The sequence below is a fragment of the Poecilia reticulata genome, linkage group LG22 (assembly GCF_000633615.1).
Source record: "Poecilia reticulata strain Guanapo linkage group LG22, Guppy_female_1.0+MT, whole genome shotgun sequence".
In the NCBI taxonomy this organism is placed as follows: Eukaryota; Metazoa; Chordata; class Actinopteri; order Cyprinodontiformes; family Poeciliidae; genus Poecilia; species Poecilia reticulata.
In genome coordinates this window covers 9,679,089-9,706,945 of record NC_024352.1, presented here as the reverse complement: position 1 = coordinate 9,706,945, position 27,857 = coordinate 9,679,089, and the positions used below count along the sequence as shown (strand labels likewise).

General features: G+C 41.7%; 1 protein-coding gene across 5 annotated transcripts; it reads right to left on the bottom strand.

The window, feature by feature from the left end:
* Positions 1-284: 284 nt before the first annotated feature.
* On the bottom strand, positions 285-27,069 carry nin (ninein (GSK3B interacting protein)). 5 transcript variants are annotated; one of them, XM_008399005.2, is made up of 28 exons: positions 26,611-27,069; positions 23,419-23,631; positions 20,779-20,872; positions 19,767-19,939; positions 17,756-17,801; positions 17,507-17,673; positions 17,255-17,395; positions 15,954-16,112; positions 15,727-15,863; positions 15,454-15,594; positions 14,627-14,801; positions 14,414-14,524; positions 14,236-14,325; positions 14,003-14,138; positions 13,133-13,254; positions 11,607-12,661; positions 8,577-10,661; positions 8,199-8,297; positions 7,825-7,894; positions 7,548-7,736; positions 7,349-7,465; positions 7,004-7,117; positions 6,261-6,407; positions 6,050-6,163; positions 5,867-5,968; positions 5,017-5,109; positions 1,616-1,729; positions 285-1,168 (listed from the first exon to the last, which is right to left on the bottom strand). In XM_008399005.2, the coding sequence occupies exons 2-28, from the start codon at positions 23,608-23,610 to the stop codon at positions 953-955; spliced, it is 6,399 nt and encodes a 2,132-aa protein (XP_008397227.1). In that variant the 5' UTR covers positions 23,611-23,631; positions 26,611-27,069; the 3' UTR covers positions 285-952. The 5 variants fall into 5 exon arrangements, with proteins under 5 accessions (XP_008397227.1, XP_008397226.1, XP_008397228.1 ...); XM_008399004.2 differs by lacking the exon at positions 26,611-27,069 and adding an exon at positions 23,716-23,856; XM_008399008.2 differs by lacking the exons at positions 285-1,168; positions 1,616-1,729; positions 26,611-27,069 and adding exons at positions 2,033-2,924; positions 4,870-4,922; positions 23,716-23,857.
* Between the last annotated feature and the right edge of the window lie 788 nt (positions 27,070-27,857).

Sequence of the window (27,857 nt, the reverse complement as noted above, 5' to 3'; positions counted from 1 at the left end):
TGATTAAAGTACAAAAAAAGTGGAAAAGTTCAAGTAGTAATACTTCTTCAATACACCACTAAAAATACCGACTTGATCCAGTTGGGGGGCTTATTTTTAAGTTGACAATAATCAAAAAGTATCTTTAGATAAAAATTTTGACCATGTGTCAAGCTTTTACAGGATATGGTGGTGGAGCAAGCACTATTTAATCCAAATTCCAGTTACCTCAATAGATGAATATGTTAAACAGCAGAAGAAAAACGAGAATCGCATTTCGAATCAGGAAGAAAATGACCACAAACTATCAGAATGCTATACATTTTATTTGCACTTGTAACAGATCATTTCAGCTCAAACACATTAATGATGGCAACTTTACATATTGCAACAGATTATAGCATTTTTCCCCCCTTAATTATAATTAAATAAATGTTAAGTATTGCCACACGAGACTTTTATAGTCCACATAGTTTCAGGTAGTGTTAAATAAAAAGCAAAAACATTGTCTGCATTACAAAACTGATGATTCTGTCCATGATTTTACTTCCTGTTCGTTCTTAACATTGTGTCTACAGGACCAACACAGACACACATTTTACATCAATGTTGCTTTTCTCTTTGGACAGAGACAGTACAGAATATGCAAAGGTGGGATCGTTTTCCTATTTGTAGCCAACTTTTCAGCTTAAAAATTGTTTTAAAATGATAAATTACTACGAAATAAATGACTAGCCAACCGTTTGACCTCGTATTCGGTTAATCAAAAACTCAAGTCTGTCGACCTGCTACGGTTAAGGATAAAACAAATAGAGATCCTGCATATTTAGCAGCGACGTTTACATGAGTCTGAGCCTTCCAATTGTCCTGCATCTGGCTGCATCTGTTGCACAAGTGTCCCTGTGGTTCGCATACGTTCAGCGCTTACTCAAAGTTGACACAACCAACTCCTTCAAACGTGTCGAGTGACGCGTTACGGGCATTTGTAGTTGTACGGCAGCGACGAGAGCGTCGACGGGTTTAGGTCCCGCACTATCTTGTTGAGGCTGGAGATCTTCTCTTCCAGCAGGTAGTTCTTCTTCTCTGCGATTTTCTGCCGCTGCTCCGTTATTTCCAGAGCCTCGATCAGCTGAGAGTTCTCCATGTACAGGTCCTTGATCAGCACGTCTGCTTTGCCGTTCCTGTGCAGCTGCAAGAATCGGAGAAGTGAAATGATTTACTGGTCGCGTGTTAAAAGATTTTCTGTTTGGAAAGTAGGTGGACACAGATAAATTGGTAGAAAAACAAACTATTTTCTATGCCAGTCAAACTTTCAAATAAAGTGGAAGTAGAACATATTAATATGGTGTAAAAGCTTCTCACAAGTAAAACATGATGGAAAAATTGTATAAAACAAAAGAAAGTAGTTTGGATTTGCATTAAGCCTGAAAAACAATCTTTAATCTCATTAATAAAATTTACTTTGACTTTTAAAGTTTCAGTTACTGGGGAAAAAAAAGCACAAACATTTTCACAAACATCTACAAAGAAACTCACTAGAATTTATTCATCCATTTTTCCGTCTTCTTACTCTTAGCTTATAAAAATGTATTTTACCGGTATGTGAAGCCACTTTATAAGGATGATCATAACGTACCTGGTCCTTCAGCTGAGTCACCTTCTCCTTTAGCAGCAGCTTGACGTTATGGAGTGAAAGTTCGATTTCCCTCATGCGTTCCGCCATCTTCTTCATCTTCCTCTCTCGTTCATCCTGGTGAGAAGACAGCAAGAAATATAGTCAAGAAAATGCGGACGTAGCAAAATGTGATTCTTTTTAAATTAAATAAAAATTTTTAAAGTTGTGATAAAGGAAGACGTGTGACTAGAAGAAGAAAACAACATGCAGACATTTGGATTTTGTTTTGAGACATGGTTGCTTTATTTTCCAACTGATTTTTGCAGAGAATGATTTTCGGTACATTTCTAAAAGTGATCCCTTAAAAATAAATTAAAATGAAATATGCTTAAAATAATCACGTATGCCTAAAAAAAAAAAAAAAAAAAATCTATAATTTAATGTATAAATAAAACTTAAGAAAAAATAAATAACCATACAACATGGAGGAGAAAAAAAAAGACAACTCAAAGAATAAATATGGCAATAATGGCACACCGATTAAAGATAAATACTACAAGAATAGGAAGTGAAATAAACATGTGACAGAAAAACTTCACTTTGGTAGCGCAGCAGCAACACAAAAAGGTCCACAACATATTTAGCTACATTTATTGTCTGACATGTAAACATTTCTAGCTTAAACAGAAAGAAAACAAAACACCAGGAGCCTTACACCATACAGTAACATGTCAGGTGATTAAACAAAGAGGCTTACAGGGCACAAAATGCACCTAAAATGTAACTTTTCTCCATAATAATAAGGCAAATATCCACAACATTTAGCCTCTGAGGATTTAAATACCCTGTCACATTTATTACGAAGAGTAAAAGTGCTCTAATGAAACATCCCACACATACAGCTTCAAAACTCCCTGCAATCAACCCAGTTTAGTAAACTATAACAGTCAATTATCTGTCGACTGTGCATACAGAAAAAGTTACACTTTCTAAAATATTTCTGGTAAACATAGCTTTCAGTATCGTTGTTGTAAATCCACATTGCTTTGTAAAAAAAAATTAATAAATAAAAATACCCCGGCAGGATGCCTCTATGCTCGTTCCTGCCCCCTAGCAGCAGAGAAACACAATCGCACCTTTGTGCCTTTTCAGTCAGGCACATTTGTTCAGGATGTGAGAGAGCATCACATTTAACGCTCTGATTTCAAATATGTCAGAAGAGAAGAGAAGTGTTAAAGAAGTCGAACGCGGGGGAAAGCGGCAACTGTCACAATCCACCGATCCGCCTGCAGCTGTCTGCGTGAGCGGCCCGTTGCTCCGGCGGCGCCCCCTGGAGAGAAAAGGCAGGAACACTTCACCAGAGGTCTACCCTCTCCTCCAACCCTCAACACACACACGCATACGCACACGCACTACAAGTTTGTTTTAGGTCTACTAGTCAGATGCGTTAACTATAAATCTATTAACTAGAAAAACGCAGAAAAAAAATGCATCTAACCATGAAAAACAATTTCAGTAAATATGGCATTGGATCCTGAGTGCCTCACAGAGTATTCATTTATTCTGAATTGTATTACTTTGTGGTCATTATTTAACAAACACACATTTTTATGTGTTTGGTGTGATTTACCGGGACAAAGTGAGACAGAAAAGAATGCTTGGCTCTCATTGTCTTTTACATAAAAAATCTGAAAAGTGTGGAGTGGAAATCTCATCAAAAAGCTTAGAAACCACCTAACTACTTAAAAAGTGGAGATGCACAGATCTGATATTAATAACCGTCCTGGTTCAGATACTGAAATGTTTATAATTTATCCTTAGTAAAAAAAAATGCTAAGTTGTTCAGTGGAAGAATCAGAGGCAAACATGTGGAGGAATTTGATCAGATAACAAAACTAAACTGGCTTACATGCAAAAAAAAAAATGCATCCATTTTCTTTCATTTAAAAAAATATCCACTCTTTTGTGTTGGATCATTTAAAATCCTAATTATATATTACATTATATTTTTGTGGCTTAAGAGATAAATACTTCTGTAAGGCACTGCAAAAAGTTCATAGTTATATTATCTGAACATAGATGAAGCCTCAACACAACTCAGTTTTAGTATAACAGTCTGCAGTATACAGAGTTGCACATCTTTTTTTTTTTGCTTATGATCAGAGTCATAAATCTAATGTTATTAGCTTGACAGAAACAACAACAAAAATAAAAAACAGGAACCAGGACGACACCCAGATGATCACCGCAGCTCAACTCCTTCAGCCCAGAGACGGAAACTTAAATAAGAACAGTGAGTTTTGGAAACACAAACAGTCTCAATGGACTGGACACCAAACCCAGAAAGTAAACACTACATGTGTGGCATGAGAACAGACAAGATGCTGGGATAGTGATGTGTGTGACGGCAGCAACAAATAATTTTAAAAAATGAATACAGAGAACTCAGAATTTAAGCTGAAAGAACAAAAAAAAATCAAATGGAAAAAACCAAAACTGAACAGAAATCACTCAGCTCAGATGTTTAAAAAATTACACTGATAGGAAAATTATTGCGTTTTCAGCCATCTTTTAAAACACGTCACGTCTTTCGCAACATGTGACGTGTTGCAAAAGTATTCACACCCGTTGGGCTTATTCACGTTTTTTCACACTACAATCGCAAACTTCAAAGCATTTCCTGGTTGCTGACTGCACTGATGAGTCTGAAATGTAAAAAACCCACCAAAGAAACCAATGCATCCTGGACACACCACCATATCTGGTGGTGGCAGCATAATGCTGTGGGGGATGCCTTTTCCAGAAAAAATCGTTACAAAAGAAAATGGATGAGGGGAAACCTGTTAGAAGCTACAAAAGACTGGGAAGTAATTTATTGAGGAACATTTCCAAAGGGTTTGTATACTTCTGTATAAGACTTTTTTTCTTTTTTAAATACAAAGCTTTCAACAAAGTTTTCGAAAAACTATAGTCACCCTGGGCGACCTTTGCTCAGTCATTTCCAGCACATTTGGCAGCAATGTTAGTGATCTGTAAGTTTTATCCATTTATTTTTATAAAACATTAGCATAATTTTTAAGCAGCTGAAGTGAGCGATCTGAATGGATTGAACACCGCTTTGACTTTCACTGTATCCCATGACAACAGATGACCCACAGTAAGACACGGTGCGCAGGTTCTCCTTTGACAGAGCAAGTTTACAAATAACCAGAGTGGCAAAAAGTAAAAACAAAATGATAGAAAATGAAAGAGGATGGAAGTAGTGCATTATTTACTGTACAACGATGCAGTGGTGCTAAACCATCTAGTTTGGTTAGCTCTACATTTGCTGCAAAGTAGATGCGAGCAGAAGGTCAGTTTTTCTTATTGCAGCGTATAATCAAGACTTTTGGACATGATTCTAAGATTAAATTTTGCTTTACCTGCATGTTGTCTGGGTCGTCACCACGCTGCTGTCCCCTCGGCCCCCTCTGAGGCGATGGAGGAAGATGTCCGCCGTACTGCGCGTGAAACGACTGGAAGCAAAAGAGAATAATATAGTAGAGTAACTCCTAAAAATAAAACAAAAAAAATACATTTCAACAAACTTTTCAAGCATTGTACAAAGGGTTGAAGATTTTGTTTTTTTTAGTCTGGATTTGTTTTTCCACCAACGCACTCCTGGGTTTCCATAGTTCAGAGTGATGTCAGCACGCAGAGGGCCGCCATTTTGTTTGACAAGCGAGTTTTACTCTATTTGGACTTTTAGGTTAACATTACGGAATAATATTAGGGCCAAATTTTCTTTAACATTACCGGAATAAAGTCATGATATTCCCAGTAGTAATTTTAATCGGAATTTTATAAGAATGCTAATACAATAAAATAAATTATAATGAGGAATGGTGAGCATTTTGTGAAGTTATACTTTGGTATAAGTTTTACACATAATGATTAATGCTTAGTAGAAATGCCATAAAAAATTATAACACATCAGTATTACATTATTATCAGTAGCAGGACTTTGAAACAATTGTGCAAACAAATGTGTATTTTGAAGAAATATTTACACAAACTGAGCTGGTCATGTCAGATCCTGAAAACGAAGCTTTTTCCTTATTAAAACATTTTTCTTATAATTTTCAGATGTTTTTTTTTTTTGTAAAATTGCATCTTTTCCACTCAATATTTATGACAACATTCTCACAATTAAACAAACAAACTCCCTAATAATCCGTTGTACAACTCACAATGAAATAAAAGTCACTTTTAGAAAATATTTTCTGGGTTTACCTCCATCATGTGTGTTGACATTCGAGCCATCTGTGTCTTGAGTGACTCGTTTTCTTGCAGAAGACTGTCCAGTTCTGCGTGGCTTTGCTCAGCGTCGCAGCCCTGAAACAAATTTAATAGACATCAGGAAACTGCTGCTTCATCAGAACGCTTTAGGAGCAAATAAAGGAGTCGGATCTTCACCCGTGGCAGCTCGGCTTTTGCTTCCAGCTCCTGTTCCAAGGCCTTCAGGAAGGAGGAATGGTTCTGCTGTTTCTGTTTGCCGCTGGAGTGTAGGGCCCTCTCCAAAATTTGGTTCTGACATTAAATAAAAAAATTTAAAAAAGAATCACACTTTTGCACTTCTGTTTTTTGCTAAACATTCTAAAAAAAAAGACAGAAAACAAAGTCTCACCTTCTCATTTGCATTCTGCAGTTGCATGTGCAGCACTGCGACCTCGTGCTTCAGGGAATCCCTCTCCTGCTGCAGAACACGGAGGTCTGACTTCAGGCGGGCGCTCTGCCGGTTCACCACCTTGAAGGTTTCATCTGCAGATACCAGCTGGAGGGCGTGGGAAGACAAGTTCAAGATTCATTTTTCAACTCAAAACTCTTAGACTTCTTCACGTAGAGACGATACTTTCTGTTAAGTGATTTAAACTTGGTGAAATGAGGCTTATTTTTAAGCTAAAGTTGCAGCTAAACCTACTTGAACGTCAAAACTTAGTTATTCATCAGGTAAAAGGAAAGTCTTATTAGGGATTTTCGGTTTAGTTTCTAATACAAACATCTTAGTATATTTAAAAAGATAAAACTAACCAACTTTTCAGCAGGAAATAGCTTGTTTTAAGTCAACAATTCCTTAAAGAAGATGGAAAAAGTGACAATCTGCCAGTGGAACAAGATATTTTAGCTTATAAAAGGGGAAAAATATCTTGTTCCACTGGCAGGTTATTTCCCTTATAACTCACATTTTTTCATCAGTATTTAGGGATTATTGACTTAAAACAAACTCCCATTTCCTAATGAAAAGTTATTCGTTAGTGAGTTAGTTTTATCTTTTTGAGATAAAACTAAGATGTTTGCACTAGAAACCAGACCAAAGATACTTGGATTTTGTGGGGGGGGCTTTCAGTGTTGTGGATGTTTGGTTCTTACCTGCTCTTGAGCTTTAGCCAGCTGGCTGCGCAGACCGGCACTCTCCTTATCCACCGTCCTGCACTCCTCTACCAGACTGCTGAGCCGAGTCTCCATCGATTCCACTTGGAAGGCCTGATGTGAAAAAAAAAAGTTTCCCTGAATGTTCTTGCAAAACTTTTAAGAACATTTAGAAAATGCAAGTACGAGTGCAGCGACATTTTTGTCATTTTACAACAAAAACAAGTCGTCGTACGGTGGGAGGAAACGGTTTACATGGCATTCTACACACACAGATTTGAAAAGTGTGGCGTGCGTTCGTATTTGGCTCCCAGCGAACCGGCCCGCCCACGTTAAGCTGCTCACCTTCTCCCTGAGGCCAGAGAGCTGCTGTGAGAGCTGGCCATTTCTCTCCTTCAGCTGAGTGGACTCCTTCAGAGCTTTGTCAAACTCTGCCTCCAGAGCAGACACACAAGCTGCCATCTAGCACAAAACAACCACCAATCAACTACCAGCTACTGCCAGGCTCAACAGCAGGACGGGGAGCGGGGTGCGTGTTGCCGACCTTGGTCTTCTCCTTGGAGTGGAGGGCCTCCCTCGTCTCGCTCTCCTTCATCAGCTCCGCCAGCTGCTCTCGCAGGCTCTCGATGTCGGCGACACTTTGGGCGTTTCTCTCCACCAGGAGCCCGTTGTCGTCCTCCAGCTGCCCGTTGTCGTCCTCCAGCTGCTGGCTCTGGGAATGCAACTCTGAAACCTGGAGACGAGTAAAACCCTTAAAATCCATCAACAGTAAACGGTTCTTGACAACAGACTCTCTCTCATTCGGAAACGTACTCCATTACCTGTTTATTGAAACTGTCGGCGGCTTGTTGAGCTGCATGCTTCCCTTTCTCCAAATGCTTCAAGGTTTGTCTGCAATGCGGAGAAATGAGAAAAATAAAAATAAAAGCAGGAAAGTGATGATATTTCCCGTCAGAAGAGGAGGACCTCGAGGCTCTACAATAAAACCAACATTATCTTTTATTTTAAATGGGAATATTTTGAAGAACAACATTTGTGGGGCTATGAATAGAGTGCCATATAGTCTCAGCTGCCGTAAAAAATAAGCACTAAATACATTTTTATGATTTTTTTTTAATCGTTATCGTAACAGTACCACAAAATACCACGATCAAATTCTAAGACCCTATGACAATATTTTATTAAAGAGGCTCACATCAACTCATCCTTGGCCTCCTTCAAGTCGCCTTCCTTCAGAGCGGCGATGTTTTTTTGCAGACAGACGTTTTCCTCTGCTAGTCGAGTAGCTTTGTATCTAAAGAAAGATGGATTTTATTAGAAACTCATTTTACGAGACGTTAAATCACAGTAAGCTTCGTGTTGAACACATACAGCGAATTTAAAGACTCAGGATGGGGTTTTACGAGGACGAAAGCAGCTTAGCTCAAGTAATCTCGAGCTTGACAGGCAGGAGAAGCGGCTCTACGTTGTGACTGGGGGGGGAAAAACACTGAGAGTGGATCTAACATCAGAACCACTAGTGGGACGGGGAAGCAGACGCCACTCGGGATCCTAGTTTTTCCTCCCGCTTTACCTATGAGCTCGAGTGGTTTTGCTTATTATCTGCGACTCGTCCTGCAGCTCTGCGATGGTCTTGCGCAGTTTATTGTTCTGCTCTTCGAACTCCCTGCAGCATTCCTCGACGTCAAACCCCGCCGGGGATTTCTCCTCTCGCTGCGGAGGAGGCTTGTCCGAGTGTACCTCCGCCGGCTCGGCGTCGGAGTCTGACAGCCCGTCCTCCTGCCGCTCGAGTTGGCTCAGCAGGTGAAAGAGCTCCACGTTCTCCGCCCTCATCCTGCCGATCTCGTCCACCAGCGAGGGGCGCCGGTCGCTGAACTCGCGGAAGACGTCCAGCCTGCTCTCCAGGCTCCAGACCCGCTTCTCCAGTGCCTCGTTCTGGTCTCTCAGCTTGGCGTTCTCGCACGCACAGTCCTCGTACCGGATCTGGAGGTCGGCCATCCTCAGGCTCTTCGCCTGCAGCTCCCTCACGTGCTCCATCAGCAGCAGCGCCTGCACTTTGAGCTTGGAGTTTTCCTCCAGAGCCCGGTGGCTGCTCTTCAGCTTTTCGCTGTGGCGCGCCAGCAGACTCTCTAGTATTTCGGATTTCTGCTGAAGCAGGGCGATCTTCTCGTGCAGCAGAACGTTCTCCTCCCTGGCGGTGTCGTACAAGTCCTGCAGGTTCAGAGCAGGACTCTCCTGGTTCTCGCAGTCAAATACTCTAATGGTTCCCATGGATTTGTCCCGGTTTTCACCCCCTTCCTGTAGGCTGCGAGAGCCATCTGATAAACAATCAACCTCAGCTGGATCACCTGCCGCCTCCTGCAGCATTAGACCCACAACCCCAGTCTCATGACGCTGCTGATCTTCGTGCAGACAGCTTCTGCCGTCCTCTTGCGGTTCGGTCGCCTGGTCGGGCCATTCAGCAGCTGCTTTATCTTTGTCAGAAAAAGCCAGAAGCGGAGAGGCGTCCTTGCCCCGATTCTCGTGGGAAACTGGTTGGCATTTGTTTTCAACTAAATAATCGTGTTTCTCATCAGGAGAATCACCAACTTTGTTGTCACTGAAAACGCAACAGTTTTCCTGGTTTTTATTCGCTCCGTCTTGGCCGTCCTGCTCGTCAGCTTGGTCCTCAATGGTGGCAAAATCGCCATTGTCAAGTTCCTGATCGGCATGTATGCATCTCTCTAATACGTCTTCATCCTGATCGGACTGAGCTCGACACGATTCGTCATCTTGATTCTTTATAAGTACATTTAGACAGTTTGATTCYTCTCCGTTTGTACTGGATACAGCCTGCAGCTCCTCCAGTTTGCTTCTAAGAACGTCTCTTTCCGCTCTGAGCGCCTCGACTTCCCGAGCGTCTCTCAGCTTCTCCTCTAGAACTGTCAGATTCTCCAGGATCTCCTTCCGCTCCAGCTCAAAGTCCAGAGCCGCCTGCTTGAGAAGCGTCTCAAGCTCTTCGACTTTCACCTGCAAGTCATCGCGCTCGGTTACCAGCAGCATCCTCTCGGCGACCAGCCTCTCCGCACTGGAAAGCGCCTCGTCGCGTTTCGCCTGCAGCTCCGAGTTGCTGCCGAGAAGCTCGGCCCTCTCCTGCTTGAAGTCTTCCACCGTCTGATTGAGCAGCAGCTCCGCCTGCAGGACTTTGTCCTCGGACCGGGCAAGCAGCTGGCGTTTCTCCTGGAGCCGGCCGTGCAGGTCGTTCAGCTGCATGCTGAGCTCGATTTCCTTCCTCTGGGCTGCGCTCAGAGCGTCCTCCAGTTCGTTACAGAGTCGCTCGTTCTCCGTTCTCAGCGCTTCCGTTTCTTCGCCGTGGATGCCTTCGAGCTCTCGTCGCTCGTTTTTCCGCTCCCGATCGAGTCGCTCTTTTTCCTGCACCAAGGCTTCCTCCGCTGTTTTCCATCGTTCTTCCGCGCCCTCTACAACTTTATGCATTTCTACTTCCCAGTGCAGCTTTTGCACGGCGTGGCTTTCGGAGAGGGTCGTCAGCTCGCTTTGGTAGCGCCGTTCGAGTTGGAGGAGTTGGGCCTGAAAGCGCTCCGCCGCAGACTCCTGATCACAGGAGAATCGATCTTCTGCTTCTCTGATTCTCTGGGTGAAGCTGAGCTCAACTTCCTTCCTGTACATGGTCATTCAATGTTTGTTATAGCAGCAATTTAAGACATTTGTCTGCTTTGTTTTTATGTCTAGATAGCAAAAAAAAAAAAAAAAAGACATTTTAAAGACATTTGGATGTTTATGTTTGAACACCTAATACTAGAGAACACCTAATACTGATATCGGTATCTGTATCATCCCGATACTGAAAAAGATTCTGGATTGGGTATCGAACAATGTGCCCACCCATGAGTGCAGATCTACTCTAATTCTATGCTTCGTGCTCTGAGCAACGTCATTCTTTATCATTTATTTTACATCATATTTAGAGTTTCTGAACTTCCTGAAAGAAGATTTGTGTTGCAGTTTATTTCTTTACATGCGTGACCAACCTACTGTCTTTGTCAGTTTCTTCATTATTCATTTTACACTTGCTGTAAAATAAAAAATAAAAAAACTGGTCAGTCTAATTACTTATTTCATTTTATAACAAGACATTTTCCTCATGTCGTGAGAAAAATAATCTGCCAGTAGAACTAATACTTTTTCCATTGTTATTGAAAAGATATTTCCAGATGAAAATGTTTCTGTCAGATAGTTTTGTCTTATTTAAAGTGGACTAAGATGTTTGCTGTAGAAGCCAGACCAAAAACACTCAATAAGATTTTTTTGCTGTGTAGATGTTGATCTTCACAGAACTTTTCCATCCAATCTGACCAAGTCTGATTTAATATTCCAAAAACAATAAATACGTCAAACGATTGGATTTATAAAGTACTAACCCAGAGTTGAAAACGGGTTATTTGTGGATTACTTTTTAGTTCGTTCATCTGATGGAATCCAGTTCAACTACATTGGCATCTCTGGTTGTAACGTTACAAAGACGTACGAAACCTTTTGCAAGCCGCAGTCCAAACTTCTCTCTTGATTAAAAACTCCCAGTCAAACTTTAACCATCAGGTCTCACCTCTCTTTGGCGATGTCCTCTCTCAGTCGGTCCAGCGCTGCGCTGAGCGCGTCCCTCTCCTCGGTATGCTTGTTGCTGAGCTTCCTCAGAGCCTCTCCGTGTCTCTCCTCCAGCCGCTCCCTCTCCTCCGCCATCAGCTTCTCCGTCCTCCTCTCGTCCTCCTCCTCTCTCTCGGCCTCTAGCTTCTCTTTCTCCTCCTTCAGCCTCTCCTGGATCATCCCTTCATAGTCCTCTTCCAGCTGCAGCCTCTCCCTCTCCCAGTCTTCCTTCAGCCGCCTCTCCCTCTGCTGGAGTTGCTCCTGTAGCTGCAGCCTCTCCTTTTCGAGCAGCGCCCGTTCGCTCGCCCAGCGCTCCCTCAGCTGGTCCTCCTTCTCCTCTTGCTCCTTGACCAGTCGCAGCATCTCTTCCTCCAGCAGCAGCTGCAGAGTCTTGCTGTTCTGCTCGTCCTGCTGCGCTCTCTCCTCCTGCCACTGCTCCGTCAACGTCTTCACCGTTTCACTTTGCTCCTTCTCAAACAGCAGCTTTGCCTCCTCTAGCTGGATTTGGAGTTTGTTCTGGTGGCTTTCCTCCAGGTCTCTCTTTTCCTGCTCCCAGTCGTCCAGTAACCTCCGCTCCGACTCGTCCTTTTGCCGTTGCAGCCGTGTCAGCTCCTCCGTCAGCTTGCTGACCTCCGCGGCGTGTTGGTTCTTCAGCTCCTCCATCTTGGCCAGGAGGTTTTCCTCCATCTCTGCCTGCTGGCTCTCCAGAGAGTTCAGCTGGTCCTCCAGGTCGGCAATCTGAGTGTGAGCTTCCAGGAGCTGCTGTCTGAGGTTTGCGGCTTCGTCTTCCTGATGGTTCTGGAGCTCCTCTCTCTCGGCGGCCTGCTTCTGCTCCAGACGGGTCCGGTCCTGCTCCGCCTGCTGGAGCTGGTTCTGAAGCCGCTCTGCGAGGCTCTGAGCTCCGGCCAGCTGCTCCCTCAGACCCTGGGCCTCCTCCTGGTGCTGGAGGATCAGGGCGGCTTTCTGGTCCTTGTGGGTCGCTTCCTGCTCTTCCACAGTCATTTCAAATTCAGAGATCTGAACAGAAAAGAAAATGAAAAAAGGGATTCTTGAATATTTTATGACAATTTCACACTTTCTTCATATTTCAAAGCCTTTTCATTTCTTTATTTGGAATCATGATGGAATATTTGAAGTACAAAAATCCATAAAGTTCACCGTGTCTGCTGAGCTTCAATGGAGAAACTTTTTAAACTCATTTGAATAATAAACAGAACCTGGCTGCACTGCTTAATAGTGGAATACATGTACAATTGGACTGAATCGTTTCCTTTAAGTGTCGTGAAATTATGTGTCATACATATATGCAATATAAATACATTGAATTCAATAGAAAAAAAACTGTTTGAAGACAGTTTTTGTACTTGCAATCCAGAAAGGAAAAATAAACAACTAATTACATAATTTTCCAGACTCTAAAGCTTCCAGACTTCAGCCTGTAAACGGCATTAACAGAAGCCTCTAGAAATGCAGTAATGGATGACGAACCTTGCTTTGAAGTTGGTTTTGCAATCGCTCCATTTCCTGTAAGTGCTGCTCCTTCAGCTGCTCCAGCATCATCTCAGCTTCCAGGCTCACGCTGAAAGGCTGGACCTCGTCTGGACCGATACCTGCAGACAGTCACATGATCAGCTGGTGTCAGTATGACGGAGTTAGATCGACGACAGGCAACGTGTCCAGCAGGGTGTGGGCATTTATCCCATCGTTCATCATTTATCGTGAAAATGTCGGCTTATTGTTCTCTCGATAAATTTCAATTACTGAGAAAAGATCTCCCAAAACAGACAGTATTATTGCACATTTTACTTCTATCATTTGTTTCACAATGGCGTTAATAGATAATAAATTCGAATACATAATTAAGTCAGTCGCTGTGTGCAGTTTGGTGAAATAAGTCCCTTCTGTAAGTAAGTATTGTTCTGAAGGAGTTCAGTTCAACTGGGGATATTTTTCAAGAACAGCATTTTGTGTTTGTGATGCTGTGCCACGCTGTCACAGCCAAACACTTAACTAAAAAATGGTTAAAAAAAAATTTGTTTTTTCAACATAATGCATCACTCTCAATAGTACTACAAAATGGCATGGTAAAATTCATATTGCAAAGGAAGCAGGTAAACAATGAATAAATATGCTTCAACAATCAAAGCAGAGGAAATGATAAAAACTGTCATTTAATGCAGTAAATTAGCTGCTGCACTGCTACAGCTTACCAATCCTCAGTTTGTTTTAAAGATGCATGAATGCTTGAAAATTTCCCATCAGCATTCCTGCTTTAAACATCACATTTGTTCGCAATACCAACATAGCAAAGTCTGCGTTTAGCCCCTGAGGATGAGGTTTCTTTTTCCCCATGACTACCTGGGTCGGACTCTGTGCCGGGGCTTTTGCTCTCCAGCTCCTCGGACAGAGGTTTGCCGGCAGAATCGTGAGCTCGGCCAAGACTGTGAAACTCCCGCAGCTCCGACTGCAGCTCGTCGACACGGTCCTGCAGCTCCTGCCGCGAGAAGCAGGAAGGAGTTAAATGAAGATGATGCGCCGAAGATAAATTTGGCTTTAAGCTGATGGGACAACAAGCCTACGAGGCGGTTTACCCTGCATTGTGCTTCGTAGCCGCAGCGCAGCTGTTTGATTCGCTCCTCCTGGAGAAAGAAGTCGGCACTGCCGGGGTCCAGGTCTCCAAACTAGAACGATATTTCACATATTTTATGCATGGAGATGTACTCTGTAGCTTTGAAGTGTCAAAACAGGAAAACGAGAATGACTTTGCACCTTGTCTTTCATGATGTTCTCCAAATTTTCCTGCAGTTTGGCTATTTGGCTTTGTGCCTCTGTTAGCTTTTCGGTGCTGTCGAGCAATTCCGTCTCGAGCCGCCTGTTCTCCTGAAAACACACAATGGTTTATGTTTTTTGTTGTTGTTGTTCTACATTCATGGATGAATGTAAAATAAAAAGCGACAACGCGACTCGAGAGCCTTTCGGCACCTTGACCGAGATGGAGAGGTGATCTCTGAGTAATGATTCCTCCTCCCGGATCTTCCGGATCTCCGCCTCCAGTTCTTCGCGCTGCAGGCCCGCCTGCTGCTGCATCTGGTCCATCTCCTTCGTCAGCTCCGACCGGACGGCCGTCAGCTTCTCCTTGTAGTCCTGCTCAAGCTTCCTGCCCACATCAATCAAAAAGTATAAATGGACATTTAGGACAGAAAAAGAAACAAGTTTCCATTTGATAAATCCCACAAAACAGTACGATAGAGTCATTTCTGAAAGAAAGCCAACCAAGCGCTTCAAACTTAATTTCCTGTGCCACAGGAAAGACCATAAAAGCTGGATTTTATTTCATTTCATTTATCTTCGGACGTTTGTACGGTTAAATTTGAGCTCATTTAGACACTTTTCCAGCCTTGCACAACTCTGCTTCAAATAAAGAACTTTACAAGTCAATGTCACTTTTATGGACAGTTATAAAAACAAGTGAAACTGAGATGCTAAATGTGAAGCGGTTGATCGTTCTGGTGCACCTAAAAAAAGAAAAAGAAAAAAAAAAGCAGAAGAAGTTAGGCACACCAGTGCAAAAGTCTACAGCTACAAATCAAACATCTTTCTCAAAGAAACCCAAAAACCAAAGAACACACAATGAAAGAGCAGATGCACTTTGCCAACTATACTTTAATATAAAGTTTGTGAAATCTTTCAGGTCTAAAATTAAGATGACATCCAACACGTTTGCAGACGTTACGGATGCCCTGATTTCCAAAGTCTTCGGCGTTTGGACTTTTAGTCAGAAAAAAACAAAAGCAGAGGCGACGACTGACCTGAGGTTGAGGTTGTTTGTGTGCTCTATCGCAGAGTGATGCTCGTCCACTTCTGTGGCGAGCTGAGTCTTCTGCTTCTCCGCTTTTTCCAGATCAGACTGGATTTTTGCCTTCTCTCGGATTTCTCTGTCGACTCGCTCCCTGAGAAGAACCACACAGGTTTGGGTCAGCAGAACGAAATAAGATCCATCATCGTGCAGTTTTGACGCTTTCATTTCAACTAGATTATGAAAACGGTCTCATAGAAGTGAACGAGCAGCGACTCTTCCTCACAGCAGGTATCTGATCTCGGCTTTGAAGCTCGCTAGCGCTGCTTGGTGAACTTGATTCTTGGTGCTGAGCAGCTCGTTTTCGAGGGCCACGGTGAGTTCGCCGAGACTCAGTTTTCCTTCTAGATCAAAATTCAAAGCCTAAGGAAAAAATAATAATTTGCTTTTTTACACAATTGTATTTTCTTTTTGGTTCAGAAAGATGGCCCGAGTCAAACTACGGTGTGGCACCTGCAGGATCTCGGCGCTGTTTTCTATCCCCTCCTCTATCCAGGCGTCCAGGACGTATTCGGCCGGCGTGAAGCCGCTCCCGTCGTCGAGTGTCGAGAACAGACGCATGCCGATGGTGCTGGTCAGAGCCGAGATCCTTCGGCCGCCCTCGTCGAACGGCTGCAACCGAAACCAAACCGCATCTTAGACCTACAAACACTACAGAGATCCAATTTATAGCTTTTTTTTTTTTTTTTTTTAAACAAACGATGGAGGCTTGCTCCTGTCTTACTATTTTTCACATTTGGTGAAAGCTTTCAGAGTATTCCATTTGGATTTATGTGACAAACCAGTACAATCCAATCCATTTGTGGGTAATTTAGCCTAATTGCAGCCAGAACTTTGAGGCCTGTTGCATAACATTAGTGAACAAACAGCGTCACGAAACCCAAACACACCAGACAAGTCATGCAAAATGTTACATGAAGCAGAAAACTAACATTGCACATGATGCTGAACAAAACATCCAACTGATACAACGTGGCAGCTTCAGGTTGTACCACATCATGACATGTACTGGGAGTATTCAACGTATATTTTACGGAGTCTGTTTCAACTGTAAAGTGTTTGTGTTGATGCATATGGACATTTAAAATTTTGGGACTTTTTTAGAATGAGATTTTCACTGAATCATGGGCTTTCAAAAATAAATGTAAAAGTAAGACAAAGGACTCCGCTTTAATAAAACCTGCTTGTTTTTAAATACAAAAAACATCCAGCAACTTTCACTCACTTGGCTGCACTCATTACTAAAAGTGGGTTAAATATAGTGAGCTTTTTGTAGGAGTGACCCAGATCCTGAGAATAAAAGACAAAAATCTGAAAAACAACCCAAATACTAAAGGAAGTTGTATGCAGTTCTTTTAAAAGGGAAAAAATTATTTAACATAGTTTTTTTTTATCTGAAAAATCTATTTCTTTAAAATACTACATGTCAAGTTCATAGTTGAGCAAATGAATCAAATAGTTTTTTTGTATTTTTATTTAATAGAAAAAGATAAATAAAACTGACACTACAAGGCTCTTTTCAACTTCGCTGTATTGACCAAGCAAAAGACGGTTAAAGAGTCTTTTGCTTGGGGGTTTAATACATAGGCACACCACACTTTTCAGAGTTTTATTGGAAATACTTTTGAAAACTTTAGAACATTTTCCTTAGAATTCTGCAATAGTTTGTGTAATTCCTAAAAATACATCAAGATTTGTGGCTGCAATGTGGAAAAAGTTCAACTGGTACCAACACTTCTGGTCGGTAAACCAACCTGAGTCGAGTGATGTCGTTTAAGTTGCCTGTAGGGAGTGGAGGCGGAGGGAGTTAGCGGTTTGTTGTTCACGACCCTGGAGACGAACTCTTGGACATTCATCACTCCGTCGTCAGTGAGACTGAGAGCGTCACGGTTAGCCTAAAAAAAAATCCAAAAACAGTTGTTTAAAACTACGTTTAAGATAAGTTGAAACTAAATTTCTTTGTAAAGTTGAAGGTCTAGCATTCAACTCTTCGGTTTCTGTCACACCTCCAGACCCAAATGTTCACACAAGGCCAGCAGTTCAGAGGGAGCAGCACATCCGTCCCACGCCATCGCCAGCTCCTCGCAAGCTTCACGCAGCCGCTCCTGCAAGCGGGGAACGACGGACCCCCGGGGTCTGCTCGGCTCGTCTGGGTTCCACAGGTGCATTTGGCCTGCGCCACGAAGGCAAATTCAGTCTTGAACAAGCACCATCATTGTGTGGGGAACTTTCTGAAATGACTGACTCGGACATACCTTCTGCCTCGTACTCCTCTGTGCTGCTTTCATGGGCATTCCAGCGCTGCCGGAGGAAATTAAAACAGAAAAAAAAAAAATCAGGGTTTCTAAAAGTTTCACCAACTAAAATGTAACTCTTTTTAACACCATTATGAACTGAATTCAAGACCTACTTCGCCACAGAAATGTGCAAAATTTTCCCAACCAACTGGTGATGAAATTGCACTTATACAGAATAACGCAAAAAAAAGAAAGAAAGAAAAGAAACGGCAATTAGCTCGCTAGCTAGCCACCAAGGGTATGTTAGCATCGAATCTAAGTGTGGCTGAAATTTTGCTTGACAGAAAAGTCCGCAACAAAAAAATAAAATACATAGAATATATGATATTAAACAATTCTGTCAAGACAAAATTTAAGACCTGTGATTAAAAAATTAAAATACCAAATTAAATTTAAGACATATTAAGGCCTTAATTTTAGATAAGCTTTTAAGACCAAATTGTAAATGTTGTAATAAATTTACAACATGACAAAAAAAGGAAACAAATTACTATTTTACAAACCAATAATTTACCAAAAAGAAAAAAAATGAATAGGCTGAAGTCAAGGCTTGTACTTGCCTACCCTATTCATAGACTCCAGTAATGAAAGATGTCTAATGTCCCATCAGGAAGACATGATGGACGCTACATATACATGATAATATAAGACTTTTTAATGATGTGTGGACACCCTAAAAATTCCCCTCTAAGAACAAGTGCTGGAAATATTGATGTTATTAAATGTTATAAAATTATCAAAGACAAAAATCTATTGTCTGGGTCCCTATATGAAGTGGGACATCAAAAACAAAGGTAAATCAAATTAATCTTCACATATTTGCCTTTGTCTCTCGCAACTGATTTCACACAAAGTCCTCTGCTTTTAAAAAAGGAGTTTGGCCAGGTGTGACCTCCTGAGCTGAAATCTACTCCCGGAGTCACCCTCTATTGTTTGAGAAGCCGTCACAGTGGGAACAGAGAGCAGATGGGATTCTGCGAGTGGCATTTTGATACATGGAGTGGAGGCATCCAGGAGGGTGGGGGTCGCTGGAGCTCATTGTTCCTCCACCCTCCTCCACCCACAGCACCAGGTCTGCAGTCTCTGTGGCACAGCCCCCCTGTGACCCAGACCCATCTGCTGGCCCACAGCGGCAGACATCATCAATTGTTGGAGCCTAGAGTAGTTAACACCAAGACACACTTCAGTTTAGCATCTCAGAGTGTGTTTGTCTACAGGCATCAGGGGTGGAGTCAAAACGGGATGCTACGGGAATATGTAGATTATAATTTTATACCATTCCTGACACTTTAAATTAAAACTTTTACCTAATTTGGTTTAATTTTCCACATGTTGCACAATACATAAGTTGGGTTCTGACTGGGAAGAAGAAAAACAAAGAATTATGAACTTTTTATCTAGTGGGAGATGATGTTGTACTTGTCATCACAAATGATCACAATTTTAGCTTCAACAAAACATCTGTATCTCTCATCCTCTGACAAAGAAATCTGAATTATTCAGATTAAAGACAGATTAATCAATGAACTGCAGCTAGATTCAACCCAAGCATACTAGCTCACGTCAAAAGCACAAAACTTTCAAGGGCTATCCTTAAAGTCCCAAAACTCTCAGCATGCAGGGCTGACTCAAAGCCCAACGCAGCCAGTGTCAGGTCATAAAAAAATGCCACCAACACCGGTTACGTGTTGATAATCCACGGCTTTTGAAACAGCAATTATGCCAACGTTATTTACAGAAGAGTACCGACTGCTTATGCAATCGGTGTCTTGTGAATCCTGCGCTGGAGCGACTACCTCGCATTTTAAAAGGCCCACTCTGAACGACGCTAAGCTGATTAGCTAAGAATACAGCCTCAACGCCTGGCAGAGGCTGCCGTGTTAACGCAGTACAGGCAAGGACAGGGCAGGAGGCGATAAGAAAGGCATCCAAATGTGTTCGGAGGGGTGGGGGAACCTTAGCCGTTTACCTCACGCTTCCTGGGAACAGCAGAGTCATAGTTGTCCTCCAAGTCGTCCTCATCGGCCGGGTTAACGTTAGGAACCTCAGACAAGTCTGAAAAGGGCTCCAGGAACTCTGGCGTGGAGCGGCGGCCATAACGTTTGCTGCCCTTCACAAACTTTGGTTGGATTTCGGGAGACTCTGTGGTGAGAACGTGACAAGGAAAGTAGCAATTTATAGAACAGCATCCTGGGTTTTTTTTTTTTTTTTTTTTAACAAATTTTTTTTAATAAAAAACAGATATCAAAGTACATATCTGGCTTTTCCTGTACTTCTTAAAAAGAAATAAAAGTGCTTTATATTATTTGGTAAAAGTGGTAGCTTGTTTATAGGTAGAAAATGTTTTATTTGACCTTCCAATCCAAGGTGTTTAAGAGAGAACCGTCTATTTATTGCCACTTCTTAAGCTTTAAATGCAGAAAAAAACTCTAAAAATAACCCCTGTGACTAATATTTACCCAACGCCTTTGGTGGCCACTTCTCTAAAGCTGACAACTTCTGCAAAAAGCAGAAACCAAATAATGATTTTACACCAAGGTGTTCCCATTCTCTCAGCGATGCTTTCATTGCATTACAGGTCAACGGGCACATTATTTTCAGGAAATTCACCGGAATCGCAAATATTATTCTTTCAACTGAGACGTGACAATTGACAGGACTGTATTTACTCTAGCAGTTCAAGACGTGATTGTCAATATTACTCATCACAACATAAAAAATATAATAAAAAAAAATAAAAAATCAATCCTAGACCGACACAGCTGACGCAAAGCGAGACGACATGGACCTGAAATCATTTTTGCATCACGTACGGTAGACAAGCGAGGCAGAAGTCGAGCAAACACGACAGTCAGCTAGACGGCCAGAGATGTGCAGCTGAGTCAGCATGAGGGCTGCTCCGCCTCAGCAGTCACCTTCTCCACTATTAGAGTCTCTGAGTTCAATATTTAACTTGAGGCTTTTCTAAATAAAGACGTTACCTGGCTTTGGCGAGGGTTCCTGTTCGGCTTGAGGAGGCTCAGTGGTCGATGACAAAACCAGGATCAGAGCGTGCTTGAACTGGTCAAAGTCGACCTGAGAATAAGAATCAAATATGTCAAAACACAAGGCATTTTTAACCCGGTCGAGTCAAAACTTGACTCAGACACGACAGCGAGGGAACTGCGAGGACGGCGGCGATCGCCTTAAGAAAATGTACTCCCCCAAATCACAGTTTGTATTGTGCCTGAATTTTTCTATGCAAACTTCCCACTAAAATGCACCACATATGCTTGTTTCACTTGCTTTTGCTTTGTCAGAACAGAAACGCTGCTCGCAGTCTGATCTCGCACTAAAATTAGACGGTGCAGGCAGTGCTGCATGTGCCTGGATGGTGGGGCTAACCAATTAACCAATAGGACTGGACTCAGAAGATGACCTGCAGTGAAGGCAGCAGGTGATGCAGCATTTATGCATCAATGAGACGTTCCTGAAGAAGCACAAACAGCTTCTGGGTGTGTTGCTTTTGCTCGTTTTCCCTGAAATCTCTTTTGTGTTCTTATATGCAGCTTGATTTTTTTATTTTATTTTATTTTTTTGCTACTGAATCCAGGAAGCTTATTTTGCGCGTGGAATTTGATTAAAAACAAGAAATTACTCAGTAGAACTCTGGTTGCTTTACGCCTAAGGTGAAGTTACCAGAGTTGTGTGCGCATTGGAAGCTTAGCGCATTGATCAAATGCAACAAATAAGCAAAACAAAGAAGAAAAATGAGGCTTTGAAGGCTTCTTGAGAAGTCTGCCGTATAGTAATAGCTATAAATAAACTTCAAGATTGCGCAGAATTTAAGCGATGCAACTCTGCAAGAGAAAGCCGATCGAAATTCCTTAGCCGAGCCGTAATTCCCTTGAAACGTGTCTGACTGTCTGGAAGATGCTTCAGCCAGGAGCAGCAGAGGTCACACTTCAACAATCAGCAGCTGCCAACCCTGAATACACTGATTTTCTTTGTGCCTCCGAGGCCGACGGCTGGCGCCTTTAGGGTCCTTTTTCTTTCTCTCTCCCCCTCCTCTTTGGGCGTTCATTGTGGGGCGTCGCGGTCGGGCGATCGGTTCACCTAACATTCACCCCCGCCCGCACACACCCGCCCATGCGAGACAATAGCCACCCGTCTGCAACACGCTTATACACAAACAAAACCCTAGGAGAAAGTGTGAAGGCAAGCATTTTGGAAAAAAAAAAACAAACAAAAAAAAAAACACTCATGTTTCATCCAAAGAGATTAAAACGAATAAAGGATAATCAGTCAACACACGCACTGAGTTTATCATATTTGACTCCTGCTGTTGCTTCATATAAACACCCAGGAAGAGCACAATCACACATGTGAATAATGATTAACCCGAGCGGTCGTCTTGGTGATGGACGCGCTGAATGAGATTTTCTCAACAAGACGGCAAACAAAGCAGCAGAACATATAGGTTGTGGGTAAGCAGCCAATTATGGAGGAGGTTTTCCTTCAGGAAGGCAAAAGAAATGATGAAGACTTTTTTTTGTCTTTAAACATGTGCCTGTCCAACAGTGTGGCGCTCAGAACTGGGGTTTGTTGTAAATCTGGCGGGGCTTTTTAAACCCAACAGATTTACTTTCACAAGTGGAGAATTACAACTTTTGATCCACTTGATATACATGAAACTTTATTAGAAATGGCTTTGGGTTTAATTCACATAATAAATAATAATAATAATAATAATAATAATAATAATAAAAGATTAGATATGCTTGGTGTGCCGTGGTGGCACAGGGGTAAAGAACAACAAAAACTGTGTTGGCCTGAGTCCTCGATGTGATCGTCCCAGGTTTGAATCCCGGCCTGATGACTTTCGCCCCTCTCATTACCCACCTTCCTGTCTAATAATTCTCAAATATAAGGCCACTACAGCCAATAAAACCTTTACCAAACATATCAAGATGAGATATGCTTAATGCAGAGTATGATAAACTACTTTCATATATGCAGGATTTCTGAAACATCCAACAGATTATATATAAGGAATTTTTTAAGACCGTTATGATTTAACTTTAACACAAATATGAATTCGATTTTAGATTTATGGCAAACTCATTTCGGACTAGAATAATTTGCTTGATGGTCGTGACGGGGTTCGCTCGTTTAAAACGCGCCACATAAAGTTAGTTGATCTACTTATTATGGTCTAAACAGAGGAGCAGATGGAGAGTTTAACCTGCTGAGGAAATAAAGAAAGTAAGTAGAGTGCAGACTGTAACGAGTGCAGCGCACTGCGTGCGAACGCCGCTCTGCTCAAGCAGCGGTGGAGACAGAATCCTATCAAGCCCAGAAGATCTGCACCTGATTCACAACAAGCGACAAGACGGAGCTGGAAGACGTTAAATAAAAGAGGGAACAGCTACACTGCTTACTTAAACAGTAGTCTAAAAACAGAAGCAGTAAAATCTTAACTAAAATAAAATTTTCTGGCCTGGGTCTATGATTAAAATTAAACAGTCAGGTTGGATCTAAACTCTAAAAAAAGAGTTACAAAAATGCTGCTAAGGCTAGCGCTTAAAAACCTACCTATAAACGACTCGTAAGAAAGCGAAACAAATGGGATTTTTCCTCACCCTGGCAGTGAAGTGGTCTTGGTTCTGGAGCAGAGTGTGGATGAGAGTTGGCGCGGCATCGTCCAGGTGCAGAGACTGACAGAGGTCGGAGAGCTCCTCCGGACTCAGGGAGCCGCAGCCACTTGTGTCGAAACTGTTAAAGACTTCCTTCAGGCGCTCCTCGTAGTCGTCCTGCCCTCGGCCGTCATCCATCCCACAGGACAGCAGCCTGCCCTGCAGCGGATAAGATACACAGAAGTTCAACCCGGAGAGCTCACAGAACCGAACGTTCCTGTTCGCCAACGCCACACAGCTTACAAGCAGGAGGGGAGCGTCTACTTCGCCAGCGCGGTTGTCCGACGGCGCCTTCATCTGAGGCGCAGTGCTCAGCCACTGAGCTCGCCACAAACTCCTCCAGCGTCATTTATGGCAGAGGCTTTGGGTAATCCGATTACAATGATGAGACTATCAGGTAAGTGTTGCTCAGGAACTGAGCTTTAGACACACACACACTCACACACTCACACACACACACACACACACACACACACACACACACACACACACACACACACACACACAGCAGCATTTGTAGAGATGGTTTTACTTGATCTGACTGTAACGATTATACAATCAGGTGAACTGACAGTGATGGGCATTTCTGAGACTAATCATTTTGATGCAGCCTGAAGGTAAAAAGAGTAAACTGTAACCTTGTTAGATAAAAGTGTCATAACGTGACGGAAACGGAAACATGCTCGATCTCCGAGGTTACACAAGGACAAACGTTTAAGTCCAGCATTTACTGGTCAACAGCGTGAATTTCACACCAGCAGATCAAGTTCTTCGCTTTCATTTCTGACGCTTTATTTGCTTCCGCTGAAAAGCAACACCAGCGAATACAAACTGATTCATTTAGTGGCAACACACTGAACATTTCTGTGCATCTAAATACAGCACACACTTCACTAAAACTGTATTCATCAATATGTTGTTTTCACAGCTGTAGGAGTTACTGTTGCCTTTCCGCTTTAGACGAGAATCTGATCATATTTTTTGCACTTTTGACTCAAACGTTTGCGTTAATACCATGATACTATCGGACTTTTAGTCAATGCTATCCTACTGTGAACTTCTCAAATAAGCCCAGCATACGATCAAATTCATCGCTACTGAAATGATTCGTTTTGTTGGTTTTGTTCCCTCTTTGCTCTTTGTAGCAGCTTCACAATTACTTGCTTTCTGTTTTTAACAAATAGCGCCCCACTCTGGGATTTTGACAATGCGTGCGCCGTCCGACCTCCTCCTGCTTTTCCAGCTGCTCTGAGAGATCATCAAGCACTCGGGCAGGCCAGGTGTCCCCCCACACTCCAGACTTGGGATCCCCTCCATTCACCACAGACAATAGCTGCCTCTTCACAAAAAAAAAGAAAATCAATCAAGACCCTACATCTGGACGTTTCAGGGGCTTCCGTAAGCAAAAGAATCACACAAAGAAACTGTAGTAATGAGGAAACTAAACGGATCAATAAATAAATAAATATGTGATTCGCTTTACTTTCTACAGTCGACCTCTAAGCCAATTTAGCTCTTAGACCTTCACCATCAGAGCTGCTTACGGGGACGACAGCTGCCGCCGCCGCAGAGGAATCACCCGCTCCAAGTCATAACAATGAGGTTAATCCTCACACACAGCATTGATAGGTAACTGCATTCATTATGTCCAGCAGATGTTAGTCAGGAAAATACTCAAAAGTGTTCGTCTTCATGCGTTAACCCCACAGCCTGTTGATGCAGCATCATTTTATATGAGGCCTTTAAAAACATGATAATAATAAGCCCAAAGTTCTTCTTTATTCTACTTCTTTGTGTGTTATTGTGGGGGGTTTTAAACTTGACACTAATTAAAACTAAATTACGTTACAGAAATCAAAACTTTAACCGTTTAAAAATGAGTTTGGTTGTGATCACGGGAATTATTTTGTTGTCATTGTGTAAAAGTTTGGACACAGAGTTTAGAGAACAGAAAAAGAGTGAAGGTAGAGGTTTTTAATTTCTCAACTTTGGACTTACTTCAAATTTCCCTTTTTTTCCTAATAGTTCCTACGACATTCTGGACATTTTAGAACACAAATCACACAGATGCATCGTATTTTCTGCATGTTCTCACGATGAAAACGAAACAAAAACATAACGGTGAAGCAATAGAGCACTGTTCCACAACACACACACACACACACACACACACTCTAAAATGACTTATTTCTGTTTAATATGATAACACGACTGAAACGTATCAAGTCTAAACCATTAAGTTAGTAAGTTATTGATTCAGAGTCAATAACTCAAAAACCAAAACACTTAGTGAGTAGGAAAAAAGGCTTTGGTGTAACTGAAACATAAAATTAATGTAACAGAGAAATGTAACATTTTAGCTCGGAGATAAATAATTAAGAACTAAAGCTGACATGTTTCTGCACTTAATATTTTATCCAAATGTATTCATATTTAGACATAAGTGCTTATCAGTGCATTTATGTCAGTATAAATGCATTTCCAATCAGCACCTGCGTCAGCAATATTATTTTACACAAACAATAATCACTTAAGATTTCTCTCGTCTTCGGATGAGATGAGGCTTTTAGTTTCCAGTGAAATTTTCTTCTTTTTTTTTTTTTTTTTAATAAAAGGCTTCCGACATATAGAACAGCACAAAACTTTTTTTTTTTCACAAAGCACTAGTTGCATTGTCAAAATTATCTTGGCACCAATTTTTCAAAAATACAATTAAATTGCATCAGAAGTGCCTCAGCAGCACTTTTTCAAAGTAAAAATAAAGGACGACAATGTTTATACATCGATAGTGTCAAATATTCAGCAGTTTTCTTTCAAACTTTTAAAACAAAGTCGTTGTTTCTTTACTATATAATAACAAAATCCCCATGTTGCTGTCTAAGTTTAGCTTTCACGTGTTTTATTGATAACGCTTTAAGAAACCCTAATAGTCAATATCATTTCAAGTTTAACAAGACTAACCAGTTAGAGCAAAGTGATGGGCTATGCTAACGAGGCTAATTTTTTACAGAGGGATGTTTGAAGGAAAGTGTTTGCTAACTTCATGTTTTTAAAAAACGCAATAAAACTGAAAAAAAAAAAAAAAAAGTTGCCACAAAGGTTTAATGTTGGGGAAACAAAAAAGAAAGAAAAACTCACCGAAGCCCCCAAACTCGGTTAGCAGGCGTCTCCTTTTCGGACGCGAATATTTGGGGTGGAATAAAAAAAAAAAAGTTTACAACATTTCTCTGCTGACAGCGCCGTGTTTCTCCTGGAAGTTCATTTATCCTTGACAGACCGTCAGTGTGAGGTTAGAGGCGTCTTCTTACTGAGAAACATTACAGAGTGCGGATAAACAAAACAAAACAAAACAAAAAGTCTTCTTGACTCGCTTCCTCGAGTCCCCCTGGCTGTACAATCATCCTCCAGAGGTTTGTAGCGGATTTTGAAAAGCGCTTGACAGAGGAAGGGGCGGCGACTGAGGGCCAGCGGCGGACTCACTGGTCCCAGCCCTCGTCCCCCTAGTGGAYGGAAGCGGAACTGCTCAGTTTACAAGGCACCATGTGGTAAAACTTTCACCAGCTTTCTTCTCACTGCTCTCCTGCACAACATATGCTCTCTCGCGATATGTCTCTTTGTCCAAAAATAAGCACCTCTGTATTTGACTTACTATCAAAGTGGAGGTCAAATGGGAGCCCACTTACAATCTATTAAAACCAAAAGCCACTAGAGGAATTTATTTTCTCTATTGCCACACTTTACCTATGTGATTGGAAGACAGCCATCTACATACACATCCATATTTAAGAGTCCAGGCTGGGATTTGAACCTAGGACCTTCTTTTCACTAAAAAACAGAGATTTTCTGATGGAAATGAAACAGGCTGAACAGTGGTCACTATGTAGCTTAAATAACCCGTTGTTTTGGTTATTTGTTGCTGAAACTCATTTGCTTCGATGTATTTTCAGCAGGAGAAATTGTATTCTACAAGCTCCGTAGTCATTGTTTAGATAATTGTATTAATTTTATGATCTAGAACCAGATTATTCTCTGAAATCTTATATTGACAAGACATTTTGGACCACACAACTGCCACAGGCTGGATATTTTCTGTATTTGGATCATTCTTTGTTAAATTTCAAAGAGTTTTATGTTTGAAAGTCCCAGGAAATCAGCAGTTTCTGAAATACTCGACCATGCAGGGGAAGTTTATGATCGATAAACTTATATTCAATATAATAATTATCACAATGAAGAAAAAAGTTAGCAGAAAAAACAAATAATGTAACAGCTGTATGCTAGCATCATGTACTAGCTTAAAAATATAAACATAAAAAGATCTAAAAATAAAATAGGCTAAAATACATACTGAAGAAAAATATTGAGCTAAATAATCATTCGACACA